The sequence below is a fragment of the Pan troglodytes genome, chromosome 4 (assembly GCF_028858775.2).
Source record: "Pan troglodytes isolate AG18354 chromosome 4, NHGRI_mPanTro3-v2.0_pri, whole genome shotgun sequence".
NCBI lineage: Eukaryota > Metazoa > Chordata > Mammalia > Primates > Hominidae > Pan > Pan troglodytes.
The window spans coordinates 80,776,936-80,797,445 of record NC_072402.2 but is presented as its reverse complement, the minus strand read 5'-3'; the positions used below and the strand labels follow the sequence as shown (position 1 = coordinate 80,797,445).

The 20,510-nt window shown below is 45.0% G+C and overlaps 1 protein-coding gene across 11 annotated transcripts in view; it reads left to right on the top strand.

Moving 5' to 3' along the window:
- Nucleotides 1-20,510, top strand: part of PDZD2 (PDZ domain containing 2) — a 472,210-nt gene that overhangs the window by 341,732 nt on the left and 109,968 nt on the right. For 10 of the 11 annotated variants that reach the window (XM_016953479.4, XM_054685114.2, XM_054685116.2 and 7 more), the window contains 3 exons: nucleotides 3,071-3,572; nucleotides 15,445-15,587; nucleotides 20,005-20,137. In XM_016953479.4, coding sequence (XP_016808968.4) covers nucleotides 3,071-3,572; nucleotides 15,445-15,587; nucleotides 20,005-20,137 — 778 coding nt within the window. The remainder of the gene's footprint in view (nucleotides 1-3,070; nucleotides 3,573-15,444; nucleotides 15,588-20,004; nucleotides 20,138-20,510) is intronic. The other variant, XM_054685117.2, reaches the window with a different exon arrangement.

Genomic DNA, 20,510 nt, shown 5'->3' with positions numbered 1-20,510 from the left:
TTTTTAAAAATCGAGACATACTCACATAACAGAAAATTCACCATTTTAAAGTGTACATTTCATTGAGTTTTAGTGCTGGGTTGGGCAACCATCACCACTAATTCCAGAACATTTCCTTCACCCCCACAAAACCCTGGATCTATTAGCAGTGAGTCCCAATTCCCCTCTCCCCCAGCTCCTGGCAAGCACTAATCTTTCTGTCTCTATGGATTTGCCTGTTCTGGACATGTCATATAATGGAATCATGTAGCTTTTTGTGGTCTGACTTCTTTCACTTTGCATAATGTTTCTAGGTTTCACCCATGTTGTAGCATATAATTTATTCCTTTTTTACTGACAAAGAATATTCCATTATATGGATATATCAACAGTTGTTTATCTGTTCATTAGTTGATGGAATGGAAGACCCAGCTGTCAGGTGTGATGGAAAACTGTTGCCATTGTTTTAATGTTAGGTCAAAGCCAGAATGAGGACTTGGGCATCCCACTCTCAATCTAGTCTTGTGTTTATGCCCTGCACTGTTTTTCTTGACATCTGAGCACATGTATTTTAAATAGTAGTGCTTTTCTGAAAGAAAATCTTAGAACCTGGCTACCTACTTTTAGGATTTTATACCTCTCCATGGATTTTTCCAGTATGGAAAAAATGTTTACAATGCAAAGAAATGAAATCTATACGTTATAGAAAAATTGTGCTGAGAGACAGGTTTAATTTTTATTTTTGAGACTAGTGGATGGTGTTTGTTTGTTTGTTTGAGATGGAGTCTTGCTCTGTCGCCCAGGCTGGAGTGCAGTGACGCGATCTCAGCTCACTGCAACCTCTGCCTTTTGGGTTCAAGCGATTCTCGTGCCTCAATTTTCTGAGTAGCTGAGACTACAGCCGCGCACCACCATGCCTGGTTAACTTTTGTATTTTTAGTAGAGACGGGGTTTCACCATGTTGGCCAGGCTGTTCTGGAACTCCTGACCTCAGGTTATCCTCCTGCCTTGGCCTCCCAAAATGCAAGGATTACAGGCATGAGCCACCGCACCTGGCCTAGTGGATGGTCTTAATGCCTCTTTGTCCCTCTGTATTTTGCAGGGTGACCTGGCGTCTGTACAGTATCTTTTATCTGCCTGTTTTTGTACATGTAAGTTTACTACCATGGTTTCTAGCCTGGGATCAAAGAAGGTTTGGTTGATGTTTGAGTCATGAGTCCCCCCTCCCTTTTTTTTTGTTCACTTTAAAAAAAATTAAAATGGTCACTGTCATTCCATTAACGTGACCATTAGGTATGGGGAATATATGCCTTTGGGCCAGAATTTAGTGCATTTCAAGCACATCTGGTCACCTCTCCTTCCCGCTCCCTTGCATGCTACCTAAGTGAAAGCTCACTATGAGATGAGAGGAGGCCTTTGATGATCTGGCCTCCTTCCAATGTAATGTAATGACTGCCCCAGCTCTCAGGTCTGATTTCCCTGCTGACAAGATCCCAGAAGGCATGTTAATGTCTGTTTACCTGCAGTCATCATTTCTTCAGAGGCAGCATTGCATGTAGCCCCAGGCTTTTGCTGCGTGAGCATATGAAGTCCAGAAGCAGATCTGATTTGTGAAGGATTTGGTTGTTGACACTTTTGCTTGGGAACGAGTGATGTGTAGAATGTGGCAAGATTCCAGTGGAGAAGGCGTTGTCCTGGGTTCATCAGGGATTTGTGCTGCTTTATCTTAGGTAGCATGAGTGGAGGGTCCAGCCCAGCCTGGTTTCCTGACTTTGCACAAGGGTTTTCTTTGCCCAAGCTTTGATGATCCGGTCCCGAATACCCCTAATTACTCATTTCATTTGATGTTGTATTTTCTTATCGTTTTTAAGATCTGGAGCAGTTATCATGTCATGCTTCACATACCTTATCTCCTTTGTATTACTTCCTGCTTCTAAATACCTGCCAGCCCTCACATATATGAAAAAGCGACTGACCCTGACCCCTCTCCATGCTGAGTGTCCTTTATTCCTCCGACTGTTCCTGGTTGACACAGTCTCCAACAGCCTTTTGTCCTGGTCCTTCTTTGTCTATGTGTTTTCCACATTGTCAGTGCTCCTCCTAATGTGATGTCCAGACTGGAAATGACACTCCATGTGTGCTGTGATCAGCCTAAACTGGGACTGTTACCAAGACGTGAGCCTGATCCTCATTCAACACAGTGTACTGTTGCCACCAGTGCCTACTTAGCCAGTTGCCTATTTGTTTTGTTTTGTGTTTTTGGAGACAGGGTCTCACTCTGTCACCCAGGCTGGAATGCAGTGGCGTGATCTCGGTTCACTGCAGCCTCTGTCTCCCAGGCCCAAGTGATCCTCCCACCTCAGCCTCCCGAGTAGCTGGGATTACAGGCAGGGACCACCACACCGGACTAATTTTTGTATTTTTAATAGAGACGGGGTTTCGCTATGTTACCCAAGCTGGTCTCAAACCCCTGGACTCAAGCAGTCTGCCCACTTGGCCTCCCAAAGCGCTGGATTACAGGTGTGAGCCACTGCACCCAGCCATCAGTTGGCTTTTAATACCAGTCATTACCTGTTACCCCTGCTCAGTGAGGCATAGGCTCCCATTGTTGTGCTGTTGATTATTTGCTCCTAAGAGCAGAACTTTATACTTCCCCTAATCCACTCTATCCATTCTTTACCCTGGGGACTCATAGTTTTATTCCATTGCAACTATATGGATGGGAGCCTAGCATAATTCTGATGCAAGAAATGGTTGGAGTGAAGAAGAATTTTATTTTTTAATGATATGTTAGCATTGGCTCTGTTCCTAGAAAAATCCTTCTCCAACTCCTGATCCTACGGTACTTAAATTAGTCATTTCTAGTTCATGGGGTTTTGTGTTTGTTTTGGGAGTTTGGGGGTAATTGTTTGTATCAATTATTACATAGATGAAAAGAATGAATTGGGTGTTGAATCTCTTTAGGAAGCTCAATACCTCAGTCCATCGGCCAACTTGTCATCACTTGGGTGGACCCTTGAACGCGTCTGTCTGCTGTGCTGTCTAGGAAGGGTGTGTGGGGTTCTAACTGGCACCTCTCTGTCTGTTGCAGTTACCTGGCTGAGCAGTGCTGGAATGGCGGCTTTATCTACCTGATCATGCTGCGTCGCTTTAAGCACAAAGCCCACTCCACTTATAATGGCAACAGTAGCAACAGCTCTGAACCAGGAGAAACACCTACCCTGGAGCTGGGTGACCGAACTGCGAAAAAGGGGAAACGAACCAGAAAGTTTGGGGTCATCTCCAGGCCTCCTGCCAACAAGGCCCCTGAAGAATCCAAGGGCAGCGCTGGCTGTGAGGTGTCCAGTGACCCCAGCACTGAGCTGGAGAACGGCCCTGACCCTGAACTTGGAAACGGCCATGTCTTTCAGCTAGAAAATGGCCCAGATTCTCTCAAGGAGGTGGCTGGACCCCATCTAGAGAGGTCAGAAGTGGACAGAGGGACAGAGCATAGAATTCCAAAGACAGATGCTCCTCTGACCACAAGCAATGACAAACGCCGCTTCTCAAAAGGTGGGAAGACGGACTTCCAATCGAGTGACTGCCTGGCACGGGTAAGGTTTGGTTTGATTATGGAACCAGAATTTTATTTATCGTGTGTGTTTGTTTGTTTTTGCAGCCCAGCCCATGCGGGAAATACAAGCTGGGCTCAGAACCAGAATTTTGAAAGAAATATTGTTTGAAGTTGCTTTTAAGGTTTAAAAAATATACCTAAGATGACCTCGCATTGAGAAGCCAACAAATGCATTAAGAAAAGTGATCAGAGGAGAATGACGAAAAAGCTCCAGTCATTTTATCCTACTTAAATAAAGAGCTAGTCAAGTGATCCTAAGTGGAAAACTCAAGCCTTCTGTGTTAAAATTTGAGTCATGTGAGGTCCAGATAAAGTACTTCGCTGCATCGTTATTTATCGCTGCTGTCACCAGTGGAATCGCTGCTGCAAGGCCAAGAATTCCTGATGGCAGCTGACACCACAAACATCTAAGCCTCAGTATTACACAGGAAGGGTATTCAATACACAGGGAAGCATCTGCTTTTATTTTTAGCAGTTCAAAATTAGTGATGTTTTCATGGGATCACGTTATTACATTGCTGAGTTCTAGGGAAGTTTGGAAGCTTGACAAAAATCTCTGATACTATGAAATCCAGCTGTGAGGGTCAAAGTTGGTTACCACACCTGCTTTGCCTTTAGGTGTATTCTGAATGATAAGGGGTAAGCTTCTAGCCTCAAATGGTCTCCCTCATTATAACCAACATTCTGTCCTATGAGAATTGCATTTCTTTAGGGTAGACATGTTCATTCCAAGAATCTTCTTAGATATTCCTGCAGGCTCCATTTGAAATGATAAACTGCCTACGTGGATGCTGACTGGTTTCTTCTCTGACTCAGGAGATGCCCCTTAGGGATGAAAGAGAAAGTTATAAAGATCAAAATGGGCGTAGGAGTATCAAGTTGAGGCCAGGCGTGGCAGCTTGTGACTGTAGTCCCAGCACCTTGGGAGGCTAAGGATGGTAGATCGCTTGAGCTCAGGAGTGTGAGACCAACCTGGGCAACATGGTGGAACCCTGTCTCTACCAAAAATACAAAAAATTAGCTGGGGGCCTGAGTGAGAGGATCGCTTGAGTCTGGGAGGCGGAGGTTACAGTGAGCCAAGATTCTACCACTGCTCTTCATCCTGGGTGACAGAGCAATACCCTGTCTCAAAACAAGAAAAGAAGTATCAAGTTGAGTTTTGTCTGCTGAGAAATGGTGCCCTGGGGGTAAGTGTGATTTCTGCCATTATAGCCAAATGTACAATGGGTTGAAAAGAATTACAATAGCCCCTCTCTCAAGAGATTATGTTCCTTCATTTGAGGAGCTGGGTGATCTTCATAAAGTTGGACACAGAGAAGGCATTATTTGTAAATAGAATGTATGAATAAGAAAAAAGTTGATGTCTCCATCAATGATTTGCTACTAATTTTATGAGTTCCCCCAAAAAGGATTAATAGGACAAAAAAAAAGATTATAATATACACCTCTTCCAAATTAAGGGCAGTGAAAATATTATAATGTGTTTCTTATCAGTGCATACCCTATCTTGATAGGATTTCTTCCCTAATGATTAGATTGTGCATACACAGAAAGCCTAATGTGAACAAAATAAGGTTGTGGGTATTGGCTCCCTTAATCATTTGAAGGTTTAAGGCACCAAAGAAGGTTGAATCTCACATATAGTCCCAAGAATAGGCCTTCATTTGACCTAGGACACAGTGGAAATAATTTGGAATGATTTTAAAACAAAGGGCCAGGTGCAGGGGCTCAGGCCTGTAATCCCAGCACTGTGGGAGGCCCAGGCAAGTAGATAACTTAATGCCAGGAGTTCAAGACCAGCCTGGCCAACATAGCAAAACCAAAAATACTAAAAATACAAAACTTAGCTGGGCATGGTTGCACATGCCTGTAATCCTAGCTACTCAGGAGGCTGAGGCACAAGAATCACTTGAACCTGGCAGGTGGAGGTTGCCGTGAGCCAGGAATCGCACCACCACCCTTCATCCTCGTCAACAGAGTGAGACTGTCTCAAAAACAAACAAAAGCTAAACTTTTAAGAGATTACTCATCCTCTGCTTACCTTAATTAAATGTAATAATACTATTAATAATAAATTTAATTAAAATTGAACTTCTGGCCGGGCGCAGTGGCTCACGCCTGTAATCCCAGCACTTTGGGAGGCCAAGGTGGGCGGATCACCTGAGGTCAGGAGTTCGAGACCAGCCTCAACATGGAGAAACCCCGTCTCTACTAAAAATACAAAATTAGCCGGGCATGGTGGTGCATGCCTGTAATCCCAGCTACTCGGGAGGCTGAGGTAGGAGAATTGCTTGAACCTGGGAGGCGGAGGTTGCGGTGAGCCAAGATCGCGCCATTGCACTCCAGCCTGGGCAACAAGAGCGAAACTCTTGTCTCAAAAAAAAAAAAAAAAAAAAAAAAATTGAACTTCTGGAGTCGCTATTTGAAGACTACACATATCACAGTTCCTTTACGTTGTTTTTATGCTCAAGGTCAAACATCCTATGAGGTGTAAATGAAAGAGTGAAAACAACCAAACTGATCCATTGCCTTTAGGGCATTTTTTTAAAAAAGCTGCATGCCTATAGAAAGGGGAGACTTGCCATCTGGAATTTGCATTCTTTGTAACTGTTTATAATTCATATTCTGATTTTTGGCCCCGGGTCATACTTTTTGTCTTGGTAAATCAGAATGGACCACACATTTTCTCAGGCTCGAATATTTTAGCACCCTTTTCAACCATAAAATTATCTTTATTAGGTGCATTTGCCCAGGATTGATAGGGTTGGCAAAAAGTAGATTTTCACAGCTTTCCCCCACATTCTGATGGCACCAAAATTGGAACCAATAGACCTTCATACAAGATTGTTTAAGTTCTTGGGATTTTTATTTTTAGTCCAGGACAGAGATCAAGGTCTTGCTAAAATGGAATTTCCAGAAAAACAGAAAATGCCTATTTACCTCTTAAGCCTTTGCGGGGGGCGGGGGGGAATTTCATTCCATTTGAATAATGGGAGATTAAACATGTCAGTATTTTTCCATTTCTGTCTTTATAATGATTTAATATAGCTGCAAAAACTTAATAAATGACAAAAGAGCTCATAATCATTCAGACCATTTTTGTTTGTCAGGTACTTCTTTTTCATAGACTGTTACTTGTTCTAAGAAAATGTTACATTAAAATAAACCCTCAGTCTTTCCTTTTCCATCCAGTTCCCTCTTAACAGAGCAACAGGAAATATATTTTCTTTAAACAAATTTTTCTTTTTAAAAAATGGTATTTTCTATAAAACATTAACTCACAATAATACATATATAAGCAGATGACTATTTAAAAAGACAAAGTTGGGTTTGTCCTCTAAAACAGAATCTCCTAGGACATAGACAAACTATTTTAGGCATGAGTTCAAAGTTCCTCATTATCTTCTTAGCAAAGATCTTTACTACTCTGAGAGTTTTTGCGAGTCTGCTTATATAGAATGTAATGTATTTTTGTAATGCTGCATGTTGAAAATGAATACAACCAAATGTAGTCACATAGCAAAAAAAGAACCCTACCACTTGCCAAGCAGACGAGTTTATTCATGACTGGCATGGGTATGTCTATGGGTACATTTGTGGTCTTTCCCTAGGAATCGTAATCTACCCTGTACACTACCAGACCCTTTTCCTATGCCTCCTCTGTAAGTGGTTCAGCAGAGACCTCATGCAGGCTTCCTGGATCTGCATCTGCAGAAACGGGTAGAAAACTCAGAAGGAGCGTCACACTCAGAACATCTCCCGATGAGCCCTCACGTTTGCATCAGAGGCAGCCTGAGGATGGTCCTTTTCCAGGAAGCCCCCTTGGTCACTGGGTGAACTCACATTGTCCTACATGGTAACATCTCCCAAGTCTGTGTCTGAGCCCTCAGCTCTCTCCTGAGCCCCTGAGTTTTGTGCCAACTGCCTGCAGGATGTCTCCATCTTGGATATATTTCACATCATGCCTAAAACTCAGCACATCATTTTCCCATACCGCTGAACCCACTCCAGTGCTCCAGGTCTCCCCATCCCCAAAGTTTGCCCAAGCTGGAAGTTTGATGAGATTCATTGGGGGTGACCAACCATCCTGGTTTGTCCAGAACTTCCCCTGGTTTCTCACTGAAAATCCTGGGAAACCCTCCGTCCTAGGGAGAGTGGGACAGCTGGTCATCTTGGAGTCACTTGAAGCACTGCCCACTGCCTTCTGCCATGTCTGGTCAATCACCAAGTCCCCTCAACTGTAGCTCCTTTTGAAATCCTGCAGCTCAACCTGCCACTCTCTTTACTCCCATAACTTCAGGTCAGGGCTAGGCTGCTTTCATTTTGCCCCCTGGGCTGTCACAGTACTCCCCTACCCGGGACATCGCCCCACTCCTATCCCATTCATCCACTGTCCCAACTGCCACCAGAGGGACCTTTCTAAACAGCACATCTCATTACTCACACACATACACATAGGTGCACAACATACATGTGCATGCACACACACACACACACTGTAGCTGAAACCCGTTTGGTGGGTCCACTTTGCCTTCGTGGTTGTTACCAAACACATTGGGATGTCATTTGAGGCCCTTTATTATCTGATTCCTGGTTAACTGTCTGCCTCCATCTCTCACTGCTTTCTTTTTTTCTTTTTTACCTTTACCAGTTTATTATATAATAAAGAATACAGATGAAGAATTACATAAGGCGAGGTCCAGAGGGTTCCCAGCACAGGAGCTTCTGTCCTTGTGGAGATGGGGGGGCGGGGGTGCATCACCCTCCTGGCATGTGGATGTATTCACCATCCTGGAAGCTCTCCAAACCTCATACTCTAGAGATTTGCATGAAGGCTTCATCCTGAAGGCATGATCATTTGTTAACTCAAAATCCAGCATTTCTCCCCTGACTCCAGAAGATGGGGGTAGGGCAGAAAGTTGCAAGCTTCTCATGGCCTGTCCTTTCTGGTAACTCACCCCCGTCTGGAAGCTATCCCTGATATCCAGTTTCTTACTCCCTGATTTGGAGTGAATTCACTGCAAGCTTTTTCAAAGACCATACTTACTGTCACCTCTGAGCCTTTGCGAGTGCTCCGCTCACTACCTGGTTTCTTCTCCCCTCTCCCACGTCGCTTAGCTTCTACCTTTCCTAGGGGACCAAGCCTCAAGACACCCTCCTGTAGGAGGCCTCTGTGACATTCCTGCCGTCTGCTCTGTCATTAGCCATCTCCTCTTCGGTCTCCTGCGGTACCCTCTGCTGGTCTTCATTCATGCCCGAGCCCCAAGTATTCCAATTACCATTTGGCTCATCGTGTTCCCAGTAGACTTTAAGAGCAAAGCCTTTGATTTTTTAAAAATGTTTTATATATTTGGGGGATGGAGGTGCAGATTTCTTCAACACATATATTACGTAGTGATGAAGTTCAGGCTTTAACGTGCCCATCACCTGAATAGTGAACATTTTTCTCGATAGATAATTTTTTAGCTCTCACCCTGCTTCCCCCTTTTCCAGTCTCCAGTGTCTGTTATTCCACTCTGCATGGACAGCCATTGTTCACCTCCCACTTATGAGTGAGAACATGGAGTATTTGACTTTGTGTCCTGAGTTATTTCACTGAAGGTAATGGCCTTTGGTTCCATCCATGTTGCTGCAAAAGACATGATTTAATTCTGTTTTATGGCTGAGGAGTATTCTGTGGTATATACCACATTTTCTTTTCTTTTTTTTTTTTTTTTGAGACAAAGTCTCACTCCGTCACCCAGGCTGGAGTGCAGTGGCGCGATCTTGGCTCGCTGCAACCTCTGCCTCCTGGGTTCAAGCAATTCTCCTGCCTCAGCCTCCCAAATAGCTGGGACTATAGGCACACGCCACCATGTCCAGCTAATTTTTTGTATTTTTAGTAGAGAGGGGGTTTTACCATGTTGGCCAGGCTGGCCTCGAGCTCCTGACCTCTAGTGATCTGCCCACCTCGGCCTCCCAAAGTGCCGGGATTACAGGCATGAGCCACCACACCTGGCCTGGTGTATACCACATTTTCTTTATCCAGTCAGCCATTGATAGACACTTAGGTTGATTCTGTATCTTTGCTATTGTGAATAGTGCAGGGCGGGGCCTTCTTTGTCTTTGTTTCCCGTCTTAGCTCAGTGCCTTGTAGATATTTATTAATCAAGGCCCCAAGAATACTGGTCCTGGGAGATGGGACCCTGAAGTTCCTGCCTCAGTTCTGCCATCCCCAGCACTGTGGCCTTCAGGTTGCTGCGGCCTTTCTCTGGCCTTCTGTTTTCTCACCTATAAACTGAGCATTTTGGTCTGATGACTAAGGGACTTCCAGCTCTGACATTATGCTCACCCATTTCTTACTGATCATTCTGAATAAGAAGGGGTAAGCAAACGGTTTCAGAAAAGGTTTGCAACTAGCGCCGGAGTATTTACGGCAGCAAGATTCTGGTTGGATTGTGTCTTCTCACATATGGGGCAAAGTTGCTGTTGTAAAGTTTTATTTTTGGTTCCAGCAGTAATGAGGTCATTTAAATGCTGTGAGACAGCTCCCTTTAATGTACCGCTCCTGTTTTGGTAAATAAATCCCTTCGTTGGCTTCAGTGAAGGGATGCATGTGTGAACTCACGCAGTAATTGGCAGTTTACAGGAAAGGGTAACACCCCAACAACATTAGTGCAGAAGTCCATAGCATCCAGTTTTTCAGGGTTTGGCTTTTTCTCAATAGGCTGACAAAGTCTTGTTGCCCTTTAAGCTAATATAAAAGAAAACAAATGCCCAAACCATCTGTCTAGACAGGGTCTGTTGCAGAACTCGGTCTCTCCAACTGGACCAGGGTTCACACAATGAACACTGGCAAACAGACAGATCTCCCATCTGTGTGAGCTTCTTAACCTCAGTCGCAAGGACCATCATGGAACTGTAAGATTAGCAGATAAACATTCTATATTTGTTCATTCAGTGCTATTTATGGGATATTATTATGTGGTAGACACTGTTCTAATTGCTAGAGAACTAGTTGGTAAACAAGACAGACAAGGTTCTTATCTCACAGCATTTATAGCATACCACAAACAATAAATAAGCAAATCCACAAATCACAGTGTCAGAAGCTGATGAGTCAATGAAATAAAACAGGGTGAAGTGAAAGCTGGCCGGGCAGTGTCATGGGCAGGGGGCTGGTTGATGTTGGGTGTCAGAGCAGGAAGATCTCAGTAAAGAGGCGATGTTTGAGCTGAGGATTGAGTGTCAGAAAAGGGCAGCCCTGCATAATCTGGGGCAGAATGTTCCCAGGGAAGAACCAGCAAAAGCATCTGCCCTCAGGCAGGAATGACAGAGTGTTCCATGAGAAAGACACTGGGCACCAGGAGATGATTCAGGAGGTGTGGGCAGGGCTGGTTACAGAGGTTCGCATATGCCACCTTGGAGTTTGAACCTTATTCTCGGTCCTGTGGGAAGTTGTTGGAGGGCTTATGCTGAGTGCATCACAGCCTATGTTTTTTAAACCTTCCCCTTGGATGTTTGATGGAGGATAATGGATTGTAGGAGGTGAAATGTAAAAGGGAGACCAAACTGGAGGCTATTGTGGTCACCCAAGCTAAAGATGCTGGTCACTTTGACGGGGGAGGTTAGGGAGAGGAGAAGGCCAAAGTCGGTGGATGTGGCATCTATTTCAGAAGTAGACTCTACAGATGGTGCTCGTGGTTCAGATGTGGGAGATTAAACAGAAGGAATCAAAGATACTTCACGGACTTTTGGCTTGTGGATCATCTTTAGCCTGAGTAGAGGATAATGCTGTTTCCATTGAGATGGGAAAGCCAGGAGTAAGAGAGGAAAAAAGTCCAGTTTTGATTGTACTAAGGTGTATATCAGATACCCAAGTGGAATTGTTAAGGAGGCAGTTGGAAATATCCTTAATATCGTTATATTTAAGTTGGCCTGTTAGATTTTGGCCAGTACAAGTTTTAGCCTAGTAAATATCGGACACTGATTTATTTTTTACTGAACGTTGCTGTAGGCAAATACATTTAAAACTGACAATTGTGGGCCCGGCACGGTGGCTCACGCCTGTAATCTCAGCACTTTGGGAGGCCGAGGTGGGCAGATCACCAGTGGTCAGGAGTTCAAGACCAGCCTGGCCAATATGGTGAAACCTTGTCTCTGCTAATAATACAAAAATTAGCTGAGTGGATGTGGTGGTGTGCACCTGTAATCCCAGCTACTCGGGAGGCTGAGGCAGGAGAATCGCTTGAACCCAGGAGGCAGAGGTTGCAGTGAGCCAAGATTGTGCCATTGCACTTCAGCCTAGGTGACAGAGTGAGACCCTGTCTCAAAAGAAAAAAACAAAACAACAACAAAAAAAACTGCTAACATTTACTTCTTGTTGCTTGTGTCTTCCTTTGTAGTCCTCTGAACTCCCTTCATTAGATGATCAGAAATTCCAAGGTGAGGAAACTTGCATTAATTTCTTTGGACACTCCCCTCCTATCTCCTACTTTCAATTAAAAAAAAAATTATGTTATCGGATAAAAGTGAAAAAGAAGGTCTGTTTCTTGACTAGTGTAGTTGGGGGCTGTATTACAGATTAGTGATTTCTGCCCTCTGAAGCCAATTTTATTTGTTAAGAGTTTTGCATGACTTTATTTTTAACGAGTTTTGTGGTTTGGGGCTGGGGGCAGGCAAGTGGAGTGGAAATGTGGGTGCTCTTGATGGAAAGTGTCTTGAACTCTTCTGTCAGTATATATATATATACACATTTGAGCTGATATTGTATTCCCATGAACATCGTTTTGCATGTTTCTTGTCACATGTCCTACTTCTAAAAGTATTTAAAAATTAGAAAGGAATGTACCTAGTATTGTCACATCCTTTGTTAACCATACTTACATGTTTTGTTTAACAAAGAGGAGAGGGGAAAAGGGGAAAAGAATGATGGTGTAAACTAGTAAGGGGGATGGATAGGTTTTTACTAATTTGCGCTAAAACCCAAATAGATTTTCTTATTTCTGGACTCTAAGAATGGTCCCTGTTGCTCTTGGGAAAGAGGTTCACAGCTTTTCTGTCCTGGGGGAGGAAGAAACACTCATCTTCTAGACCTCAGCAGCCAGAGCATATCTTCCACGGAAAAAAACAGCCAGCATCCTTCTCTCAAGTGTGCCTCTTCCATGGAAAAAAAAAAAAAAGCCACCATCCTACTCTCACGTGTGCCGTGAGGCAGCCACAGGGCTGCTCCCTATGCTGGCGTGGGAGGCCCAGAAAGCCAGGACAACATCCAGTCAGCACATCCCTGATTCTGTTCTTTTCAATGGTATCCACTAAGCCATCGGGCCCCATTGGAAGTGTTGAAAGTTGCCATCTTGGCGGTTGCACTGCTCCTCAAGAATGGCTTTTTGGAAGTAGTAGAGCCATGAGAGACTTCGAAGGCCAGGGAGGATGTTTCTGAATGGGGAAGGGAAAGGTGTTCCAGAGGTCAGAGGCAGCAAACCAAAAACCGTAGAGTCCAAAATGAGGTGATTGGATGAAATAGAGATCATTGACAAGTTCATGAACTACTGTGGTAAGCCAGTGACTTCTGAAGTTACATTTGGCCAGACAGGCTTCATTTGACTGTGGTCAGGGGATGGAGGAGACAGTTGGCACCAGCGTCTGTTCCTGGGATAGCGGAGCCCCACCGAACAGCACGCTACCCGAAGGGAGTGTGGGATCCAACAGGTCTCTGTCTGCTAATAATTTCCCCAGACATTCCTATTGCTGCACATCAATGACTGCTCAACATCTGTTTTTTTTACTGTTGCATAAAGTTTCATTTCAGTTTCTGACTGTGTATTTCAGATTTTCTAAATGCCACACATTCTTTCTCCTTTGCAAGCAGCTTGAACAGGCAGGTTGCCTATTTCTAGGGGGATGGTGGCTTTGTCCATGTTGTACCTTAACGGTTCCATTGGACTTTTCATGATGGATGTTAAAAGCAGATGGCTTTTGTTTCATATATCATATGTCATTTGTTTCATATGAAGATGGCTTTTGTTTCATATGTCTTGTGACTCAGGCCCATATAGCTAGGGCTAAAAAGAGCTACAGGGGTGAGTCTGAAGTGAGACCCCAAAGTAAATCACTTTGGAAAGTTTTGCTTTCATTTCTCTAAATAGCTAAGGACTTGGGGGAAGTCAACAGTTTTGCAGTGAGCATATGTGTGTGTCCTTGGAGTGAAGTAAGGAGACAAGCAGAGGATAAACCAAGGTGGAAAAGCTATCAGCAATCAGATGGCTTAGAGACATTGATTAGTTTATTTATTTATTTATTGTTTTTGTTTTTTTTTTGTTTGTTGGGGGGATGGAGTCTCACTGTGTCACCCAGGATGGAGCACAGTGGTGTGATCTCGGCTCACTGCAACCTCCACCTTCTGGGTTCAAGCGATTCTCCTGCCTCAGCCTCCTGAGTAGCTGGGATTATAGGTGCCCACCACCACGCCTGGCTAATTTTTTTATATTTTTAGTAGAGATGTTGGACAGGCTGGTCTTGAACTCCTGACCTCTGGTGATCCGCCCACCTTGGCCTCCCCAAAGTGCTGGGATTACAGGCATGAGCCACCACGCCCAGCCTGTTTTTTTTTTTTCTTAAAGATTTTTATAGGGGTTGAAGCATTTCTTAAATGTATTTAGGGAACGTGCAGCCCACTGTCTGTGGCAGTGGGTATCAAATTCATCAATTAATTTTTTGTTTTGGTTTCTCTACCAAACGTCTCATTTATGTTTTAAGGAAGTTTGAGATTCAATTCAATATGGTGTTTTTTGTTTTTTTGGTGATGGAGTCTTGCTTTGTCACCCAGGCTGGAGTACAGTGGCACCATCTTGGCCCACTACAACCTCCACCTCCTAGGTTCAAGTGATTCTCCTCCCTCAGCCTCCCGAGTAGCTGGGATTACGGGTGCTTGCCATGATGCCCAGCTAATTTGTTGTATTTTTTGTAGAGACGGGGTTTCACCATGCTGGGCAGGCTGGTCTCAAACTCCTGACCTCAGGTGATCCACCTGCCTCGGCCTCTCAAAGTGCTGGGATTACAGGCATGAGCCAAAGCACCTGGCCCTCAATATGGTGTTTTTAACATAAATATGCTTATATGTGTATATATAAGTAATATAGTTACCTACCAACATTTATTTACTGGGTGTTGTACTGCCACCTATTTGCACAAATATCTCATTTAATTCTAAGAACAAACCTGGAAATATTAAATTCCCAATTTGGAGGCAAGGAAACTGAGACTTTTAAGCATTAGGTGGCTTTCATAAGTTATAAATGGCAGAGCTAGGTTCCAACTAGTTGAAGTCTCCTGGCACCAAGACCTGAGCTTTGCCTTCCTTTCATCTTTGTTAATTAGTAGCTGTGCAGAAGTCAAAGGCCCCCAGAAATAGCCAGTGTTGACGTGCACAGTGGCATCCGGGTTTCAGGCAGAAGCAGCTTCACCTAACAGGACCCTGTTCAGGAAATTTAATCACTTTGCTGTGCTGCCCATAGCATAGTCATTAGCCACAGGTGGCTCTTGAAATTTAACTAGAATTCAATTCAGTTACAAATTTCAGTTCCCCAGTTGCCACTAGCCACATCGCAAGCACTCAATAGCCACCTGTGGCTGGTGGCTCCGTCTTGGATGGCTCAAATATAGAACATTTCCATGATCACAGAAAGTTCTATTGGACAGCACTGCCAGCCAGAGACTTGGGTCCAATCGGCAGAATTCTTTTCTACTGTGATAATCTGTGATATCTGTGGACAAGTGATGGATATTCGGCCAGACGTGACAGCTCCGTTCTCCTGTGTCAATGCCGTGTGTCTGTCAACCTCCTTCATGGTGTGCTCACTTTTTCTTCCAAGGAGGAAGTTGGCCGAATATGGAAGATGGAGCTGCTCAAAGAATCGGATGGGCTGGGAATTCAGGTTAGTGGAGGCCGAGGATCAAAGCGCTCACCTCACGCTATCGTTGTCACTCAAGTGAAGGAAGGAGGTGCCGCTCACAGGTGACTAGATAACTCTCCCCCCTCCCCCATCCCTCTGCCTCCTCTCCTTCCCTCTCCCTCCCCGCTGGTGCAGGTGCTCTTCCACTTGTTCAAAGCCCTGGCGATTATAGTTCATAAAGATTATGCTGGAGCACAGAAGGAAACCAGGCAAGAGTGGTTCGAATTGAACACACCTCTGAGCACAGGAAGTGGCTAACTGCAGAAGATATTGCAAGATCTTCTAAAACAAGGAGAGAGTGGATCTCTTTATAGTCCAGTTTTAGTTTCAAGTGAATGTTACGTATCCTAACTTGCTGAGATGATATGAGGCTACTTATTGAGAATATGCTGCTGAGTAGAACACCGCATTCCTAAGATCTTAACTCCCGTAAGACTTGACGAATGACCCGGGAAAGTGATTGGTTTTCAGTCCGACCACAGTTCATGCACTGGGGCTCCACTTGTCAGGTCTATCAGGATTTCAGGCATACTTAGATATATGTATCTCTGTCGTGCAGATGTGGAAGGGAAATTAAGTAAATGTGAATTTTTCTCCTTGCGATCTGAAAACAATTCATACCTCAAAACTTCTTTTGTAGGCCAGGCGCAGTAGCTCACGCCTGTAATCCCAACACTTTGGGAGGCCAAAGCAGGAGGATTGCTTGAGCCCAGGATTTTAAGACCAGCCTGGGCAACATGGTGAGACCTGGTGTTTACAAAAAATAAAAATTAAAAAATAGCAGCTGGGTGCGCCTGTAATGTGGGTGCTCTGGGAGGCTGAGGCGGATCACCTGAGATCAGGAGTTCGAGACCAGCCTGGCCAACAGGTGAAACCCCACCTCCACTAAACTTACAAAGACGTGAGCCAGGTGTGATGGCGTGTGCCTGTAGTCCCAGGTACTTGGGAGGCTGAGGCACAAGAATGGGTTGAACCTAGGTTGTGGAGATTGCAGTGAGCCAAGATCGCATCACTGCACTCCAGCCTGGGCAACAGAGTGAGACTTCGTCTTGATTAAAAAATAAAATAGAACAAAATAGCTGGTCATGGTAGCACACTTCTGTAGTCCTAGCTACTCAGGAGACTCAGGTGGGAGGATCACTTGAGCCCAGGAGATCGAAGCTGCAGTGAGCCATCACTGTGCCAGTGTACGCCAGTCTGGGTGACAGAGCAAGAGACTCTATCTCAAAAAAACAAACAAAAACTTATTTTTTAATCCGAACAATGATCTGGAAGTAGGAAGAGGAATGGTGTTTAGCTAGAGCATGTGCAAAACAGTTTATTTTGAGTAAGAAGGATGTAGCTGTCCCAAAATGTCAGGCAGGCTCTTGACTGCTAGCTAATTGCTTCCACGCACATAGGGTGTCTACTATTTGCAAGGCCTGCTGGGGCGTGTACGTATGTTGTATGCCCACACATATACAGTAGGCATATAAAAGGAGAGTTTCGTTGATAAGCGAGTTGATCATCTTTTATCTAGTCCGGAACTTGGTGTTCAGCTCAGGTACCCTGATTCTAAGAGGGGTGTGGCAAACCAGACTGGTACTGGCCTGCCCAAGCTTGAGAGGGGACACAGAAGGATATCACATGAGGTACAGTTGAAGGAGCTGGAGATAGTTAGTCTGAAGAATGGAAAACTAAGAAGAGGACCAGGGCACAAACCAGCAAAGTCTTTTATGCTCATCAGTTCTTTTATTACAGAATAGAATGCTAATCACTAAAGTAGAGATAAGATTAACTGCAATTGTTAGTTGTCTGGGTGGTAGTAATTATTGAAGGATTAAGACCTTAGGTGGTTTTTACTCCAAAGAGCATTATTTAACTTCCAAAATGACATATGTTTTGAGGAGCTCCTGTCAGATAGACAGTTTCCTATTAATCATAGGTCTTAAGTTCTAGTCTTCCTTTAACAAGTTGGCCATTAGGAAATTCCTGTGCCCAGAGATAAACTTACAAAGAACTGTTCTTGTCTATTTTCCATCTGAGCCATTTCTATTGGGTCTCATCCTTTTCCTTTCATTCTTAGCCTGGAGTTGTGTGTGTGTGTCTCTTTGAGCCTCTGGGGTATGCGATTCACAAGTGGGGCATTTTAGTTAATAACAGGAGATGAGAGAAATGAAAGAGGGAAATAGGAAAAGGGATGGGGATGGTCTTTTTTTCTTTTTTGAGGTGAAGTCTCGCTCTGTTGCCTAGGCTGAAGTGCAGTGGCGCGATCTCGGCTCACCACAACCTCCGCCTCCCGGGTTCAAGTGATTTTTCTGCCTCCACCTCCCAAGTAGCTGGGACTACAGGCGCTTGCCACCGTACCCGGCTAATTTTTGTATTTTTAGTAGAGACGGGGTTTCACTCTGTTGGCCAGGCTGGTCTTGAACTCCTGACCTCGTAATCCACCCATCTCAGCCTCCCAAGGGATGGAGATGGTCTTGATGGCATTCTGAATAAGTAAGCCCAGGACACTGGTCTGAACCATTGTGTTCTTGATTCCTCAATCCCTCTCCTCCCACAGGAAACAGCTCCTGAGTGGCCCACTCACACAACTCCTGAGAGTCCAGCTTGTTTCTTCTGTGGTCTTCCCATTCCCCTTCTCCCACCCTTCCAAACAACTAGTGGGGCCCTTAGCATTTCTCTGCTTCAGGAATATTTGAAGGACAGAAACAGAGACTATCAGAATTCTCTGGTGCCTCCTGTCTCCTGTTAAAGCCCAAATTCATAGAAAAGACAATGGCACATGCCCTAGAGGAAGGATACAGAAAGTGAGAGAAAAGCTATTGAAGGAAGGAAAGGGGAGGGAAGGATGGAAAGAGAGAAGTCAGTTGATTGATTGAAAGAAAGCCAGGGGAGAGCCTAGAGACTGGAGACAAACGGAGCTTCTGGGCGTGTTGGAGGCGTGCATGTGTTTCATGGCAGCACCCTAGGTGCTGATGTGAACCTTTAGAACAGAGAAGTCCAATCTTTTGGCTTCCCTGGGCCACATTGGAAGAGGAAGAATTGTCTTGGGCTACACATAAACTACATTAACACTAACGATAGCTGATGAGCTTAAAAAACATCACCAAAAAATCTCATCATGTTTTAAGAAAGTTTACCAATTTGTGTTGGGCCATGTTCAAAGCCATCCTGGGCCACATGCAGGCCACAGGTTGGCCAAGCTTGGTCTAGAGGATGCGGTGGGATCCGAGGCTCGAGGTCCCTCTGCCTCACCAGCTTTCCTATCCCACATTCAGCCATGTCTGGCTCCTTTGGGATCCTGGGAGATCAGAGCACTGGAGGCTCTGGTGGAATCCACAGAACTGTTGACTCACCACGATTGAAGGGGCCTGTCCAGTGCTCTGGCACAGTGTGCCATGCCGAGCCCTGACACTCCCTAGGGGAGGCAGTCTCCATGACACCTGAGTCTCTTGCCAGCCCAGTGGGAAGAAAGTTGAGTCAGGCATAATTTAATTTAAGGGAAAGAAACAGAAAATGTTTGTGTACACCGTGTTTGTAGCCCAGGTCTGATACCTGCAGTGACAGCAGTTTAGGCAGTTTATTTGTTCTTTTCCTTTCTTAATTGCTTTTTGGGGGGGGGGGGGGGCGGGGTTTGTTTTTTTGTTTGTTTGTTTGTTTTGATTCGTCCTTCTGTACATGAAGTTTGGCTGGAGAGACTCAAGGATGAAAAAGGAGCTGAAACCAGGCCTGGTGGCACGCACTTGTAGTCCTAGGTACTCAGGAGGCTGAGGCAGGAGGATCACTTGAGCCCAGGAGTTCCAGGCTGCAGTGAGCCAGGATTGTGCCACTCCACTCCGGCCTGGATGACAGAGCAAGACTCTGTCTCAAAAACAAACACACACACAAAAAATACTTTAAAAAAAAGAAAACAAGGTGCCGAGAGTGAGAGACTTTACCCTCTGGGACCTGTAACTCTGTTGGGAGATAGAGACACGTGTAGTGTAGTGTGAATCACAGGTGCCCCAGAGGACATCTGGTCAGGGTCACGTCCCTGGGAAGAGAGGAGTGCAGTGCATTAGGTAAGGAATGCAGGTGGGCTTAGGATACCTCTGCTGTTTCTGAGCTTAGCTCAGTGACTCAGTCATCAGGGCAGGATGGCAGGGAGGATTAAGAAAAGAATGACTCGACTCTCCTCAAACCTTGGGGTCTTGGTTCCTCTATCAACATCTCCACCTGGATGGGAGTTTCACTGACATTGATGCCAGGTAGGCCGGTGACCTTAATGTGCATATTGCTGAGCCACTGCCTGAAATCATGGAGGGAATCCTCTAATGGGAATCTGGACACATGAATAAAGCAATTGCATCCCCAACTGCCTCTGGCTATCACAGTATCCTCTTTAGCCCAATCTTAACCGTCCCTCCTCACAACCCTCCCTAGCTCCAGAAAATGGCCCTTCTCAGGCCCAGAATGTCTTGACAAGGGATCTTTTTCCCATCTCCCTTTCCTCAGGGATGGCAGGCTGTCCTTAGGAGATGAGCTGCTGGTAATCAATGGTCATTTACTGGTCGGGCTCTCCCACGAGGAAGCAGTGGCCATTCTTCGCTCCGCCACGGGAATGGTGCAGCTTGTGGTGGCCAGCAAGGTAGGTCGTGTTTGTTTTTTGGTACTCGTAATGGTGGCAGTGGTGAGTTGGGGTTGAGCCCCACCTCCCATGCCACACACACACACAAAGACATGTGTGCACTTGTACGTTTGCCTTGGGCCATTGAAACAGCCTTGCTTCCACAGGGCAACGCTATGTGGAGACCCTTAGCTGAAGTGCAATTAGTTACTTGGCTTTCCTTAAGAAGTTTTTTTTGTTTTTGTTTTTTTTGAGACGGAGTTTCACTCTTGTTGCCTAGTCTGGAGTGCAATGGTGCGATCTCAGCTCACCGCAACCTCCACCTTCCGGGTTCAAGCAGTTCTCCTGTCTCAGCCTCCCAAGTAGCTAGGATTACAGCCGCATGCCATCACAC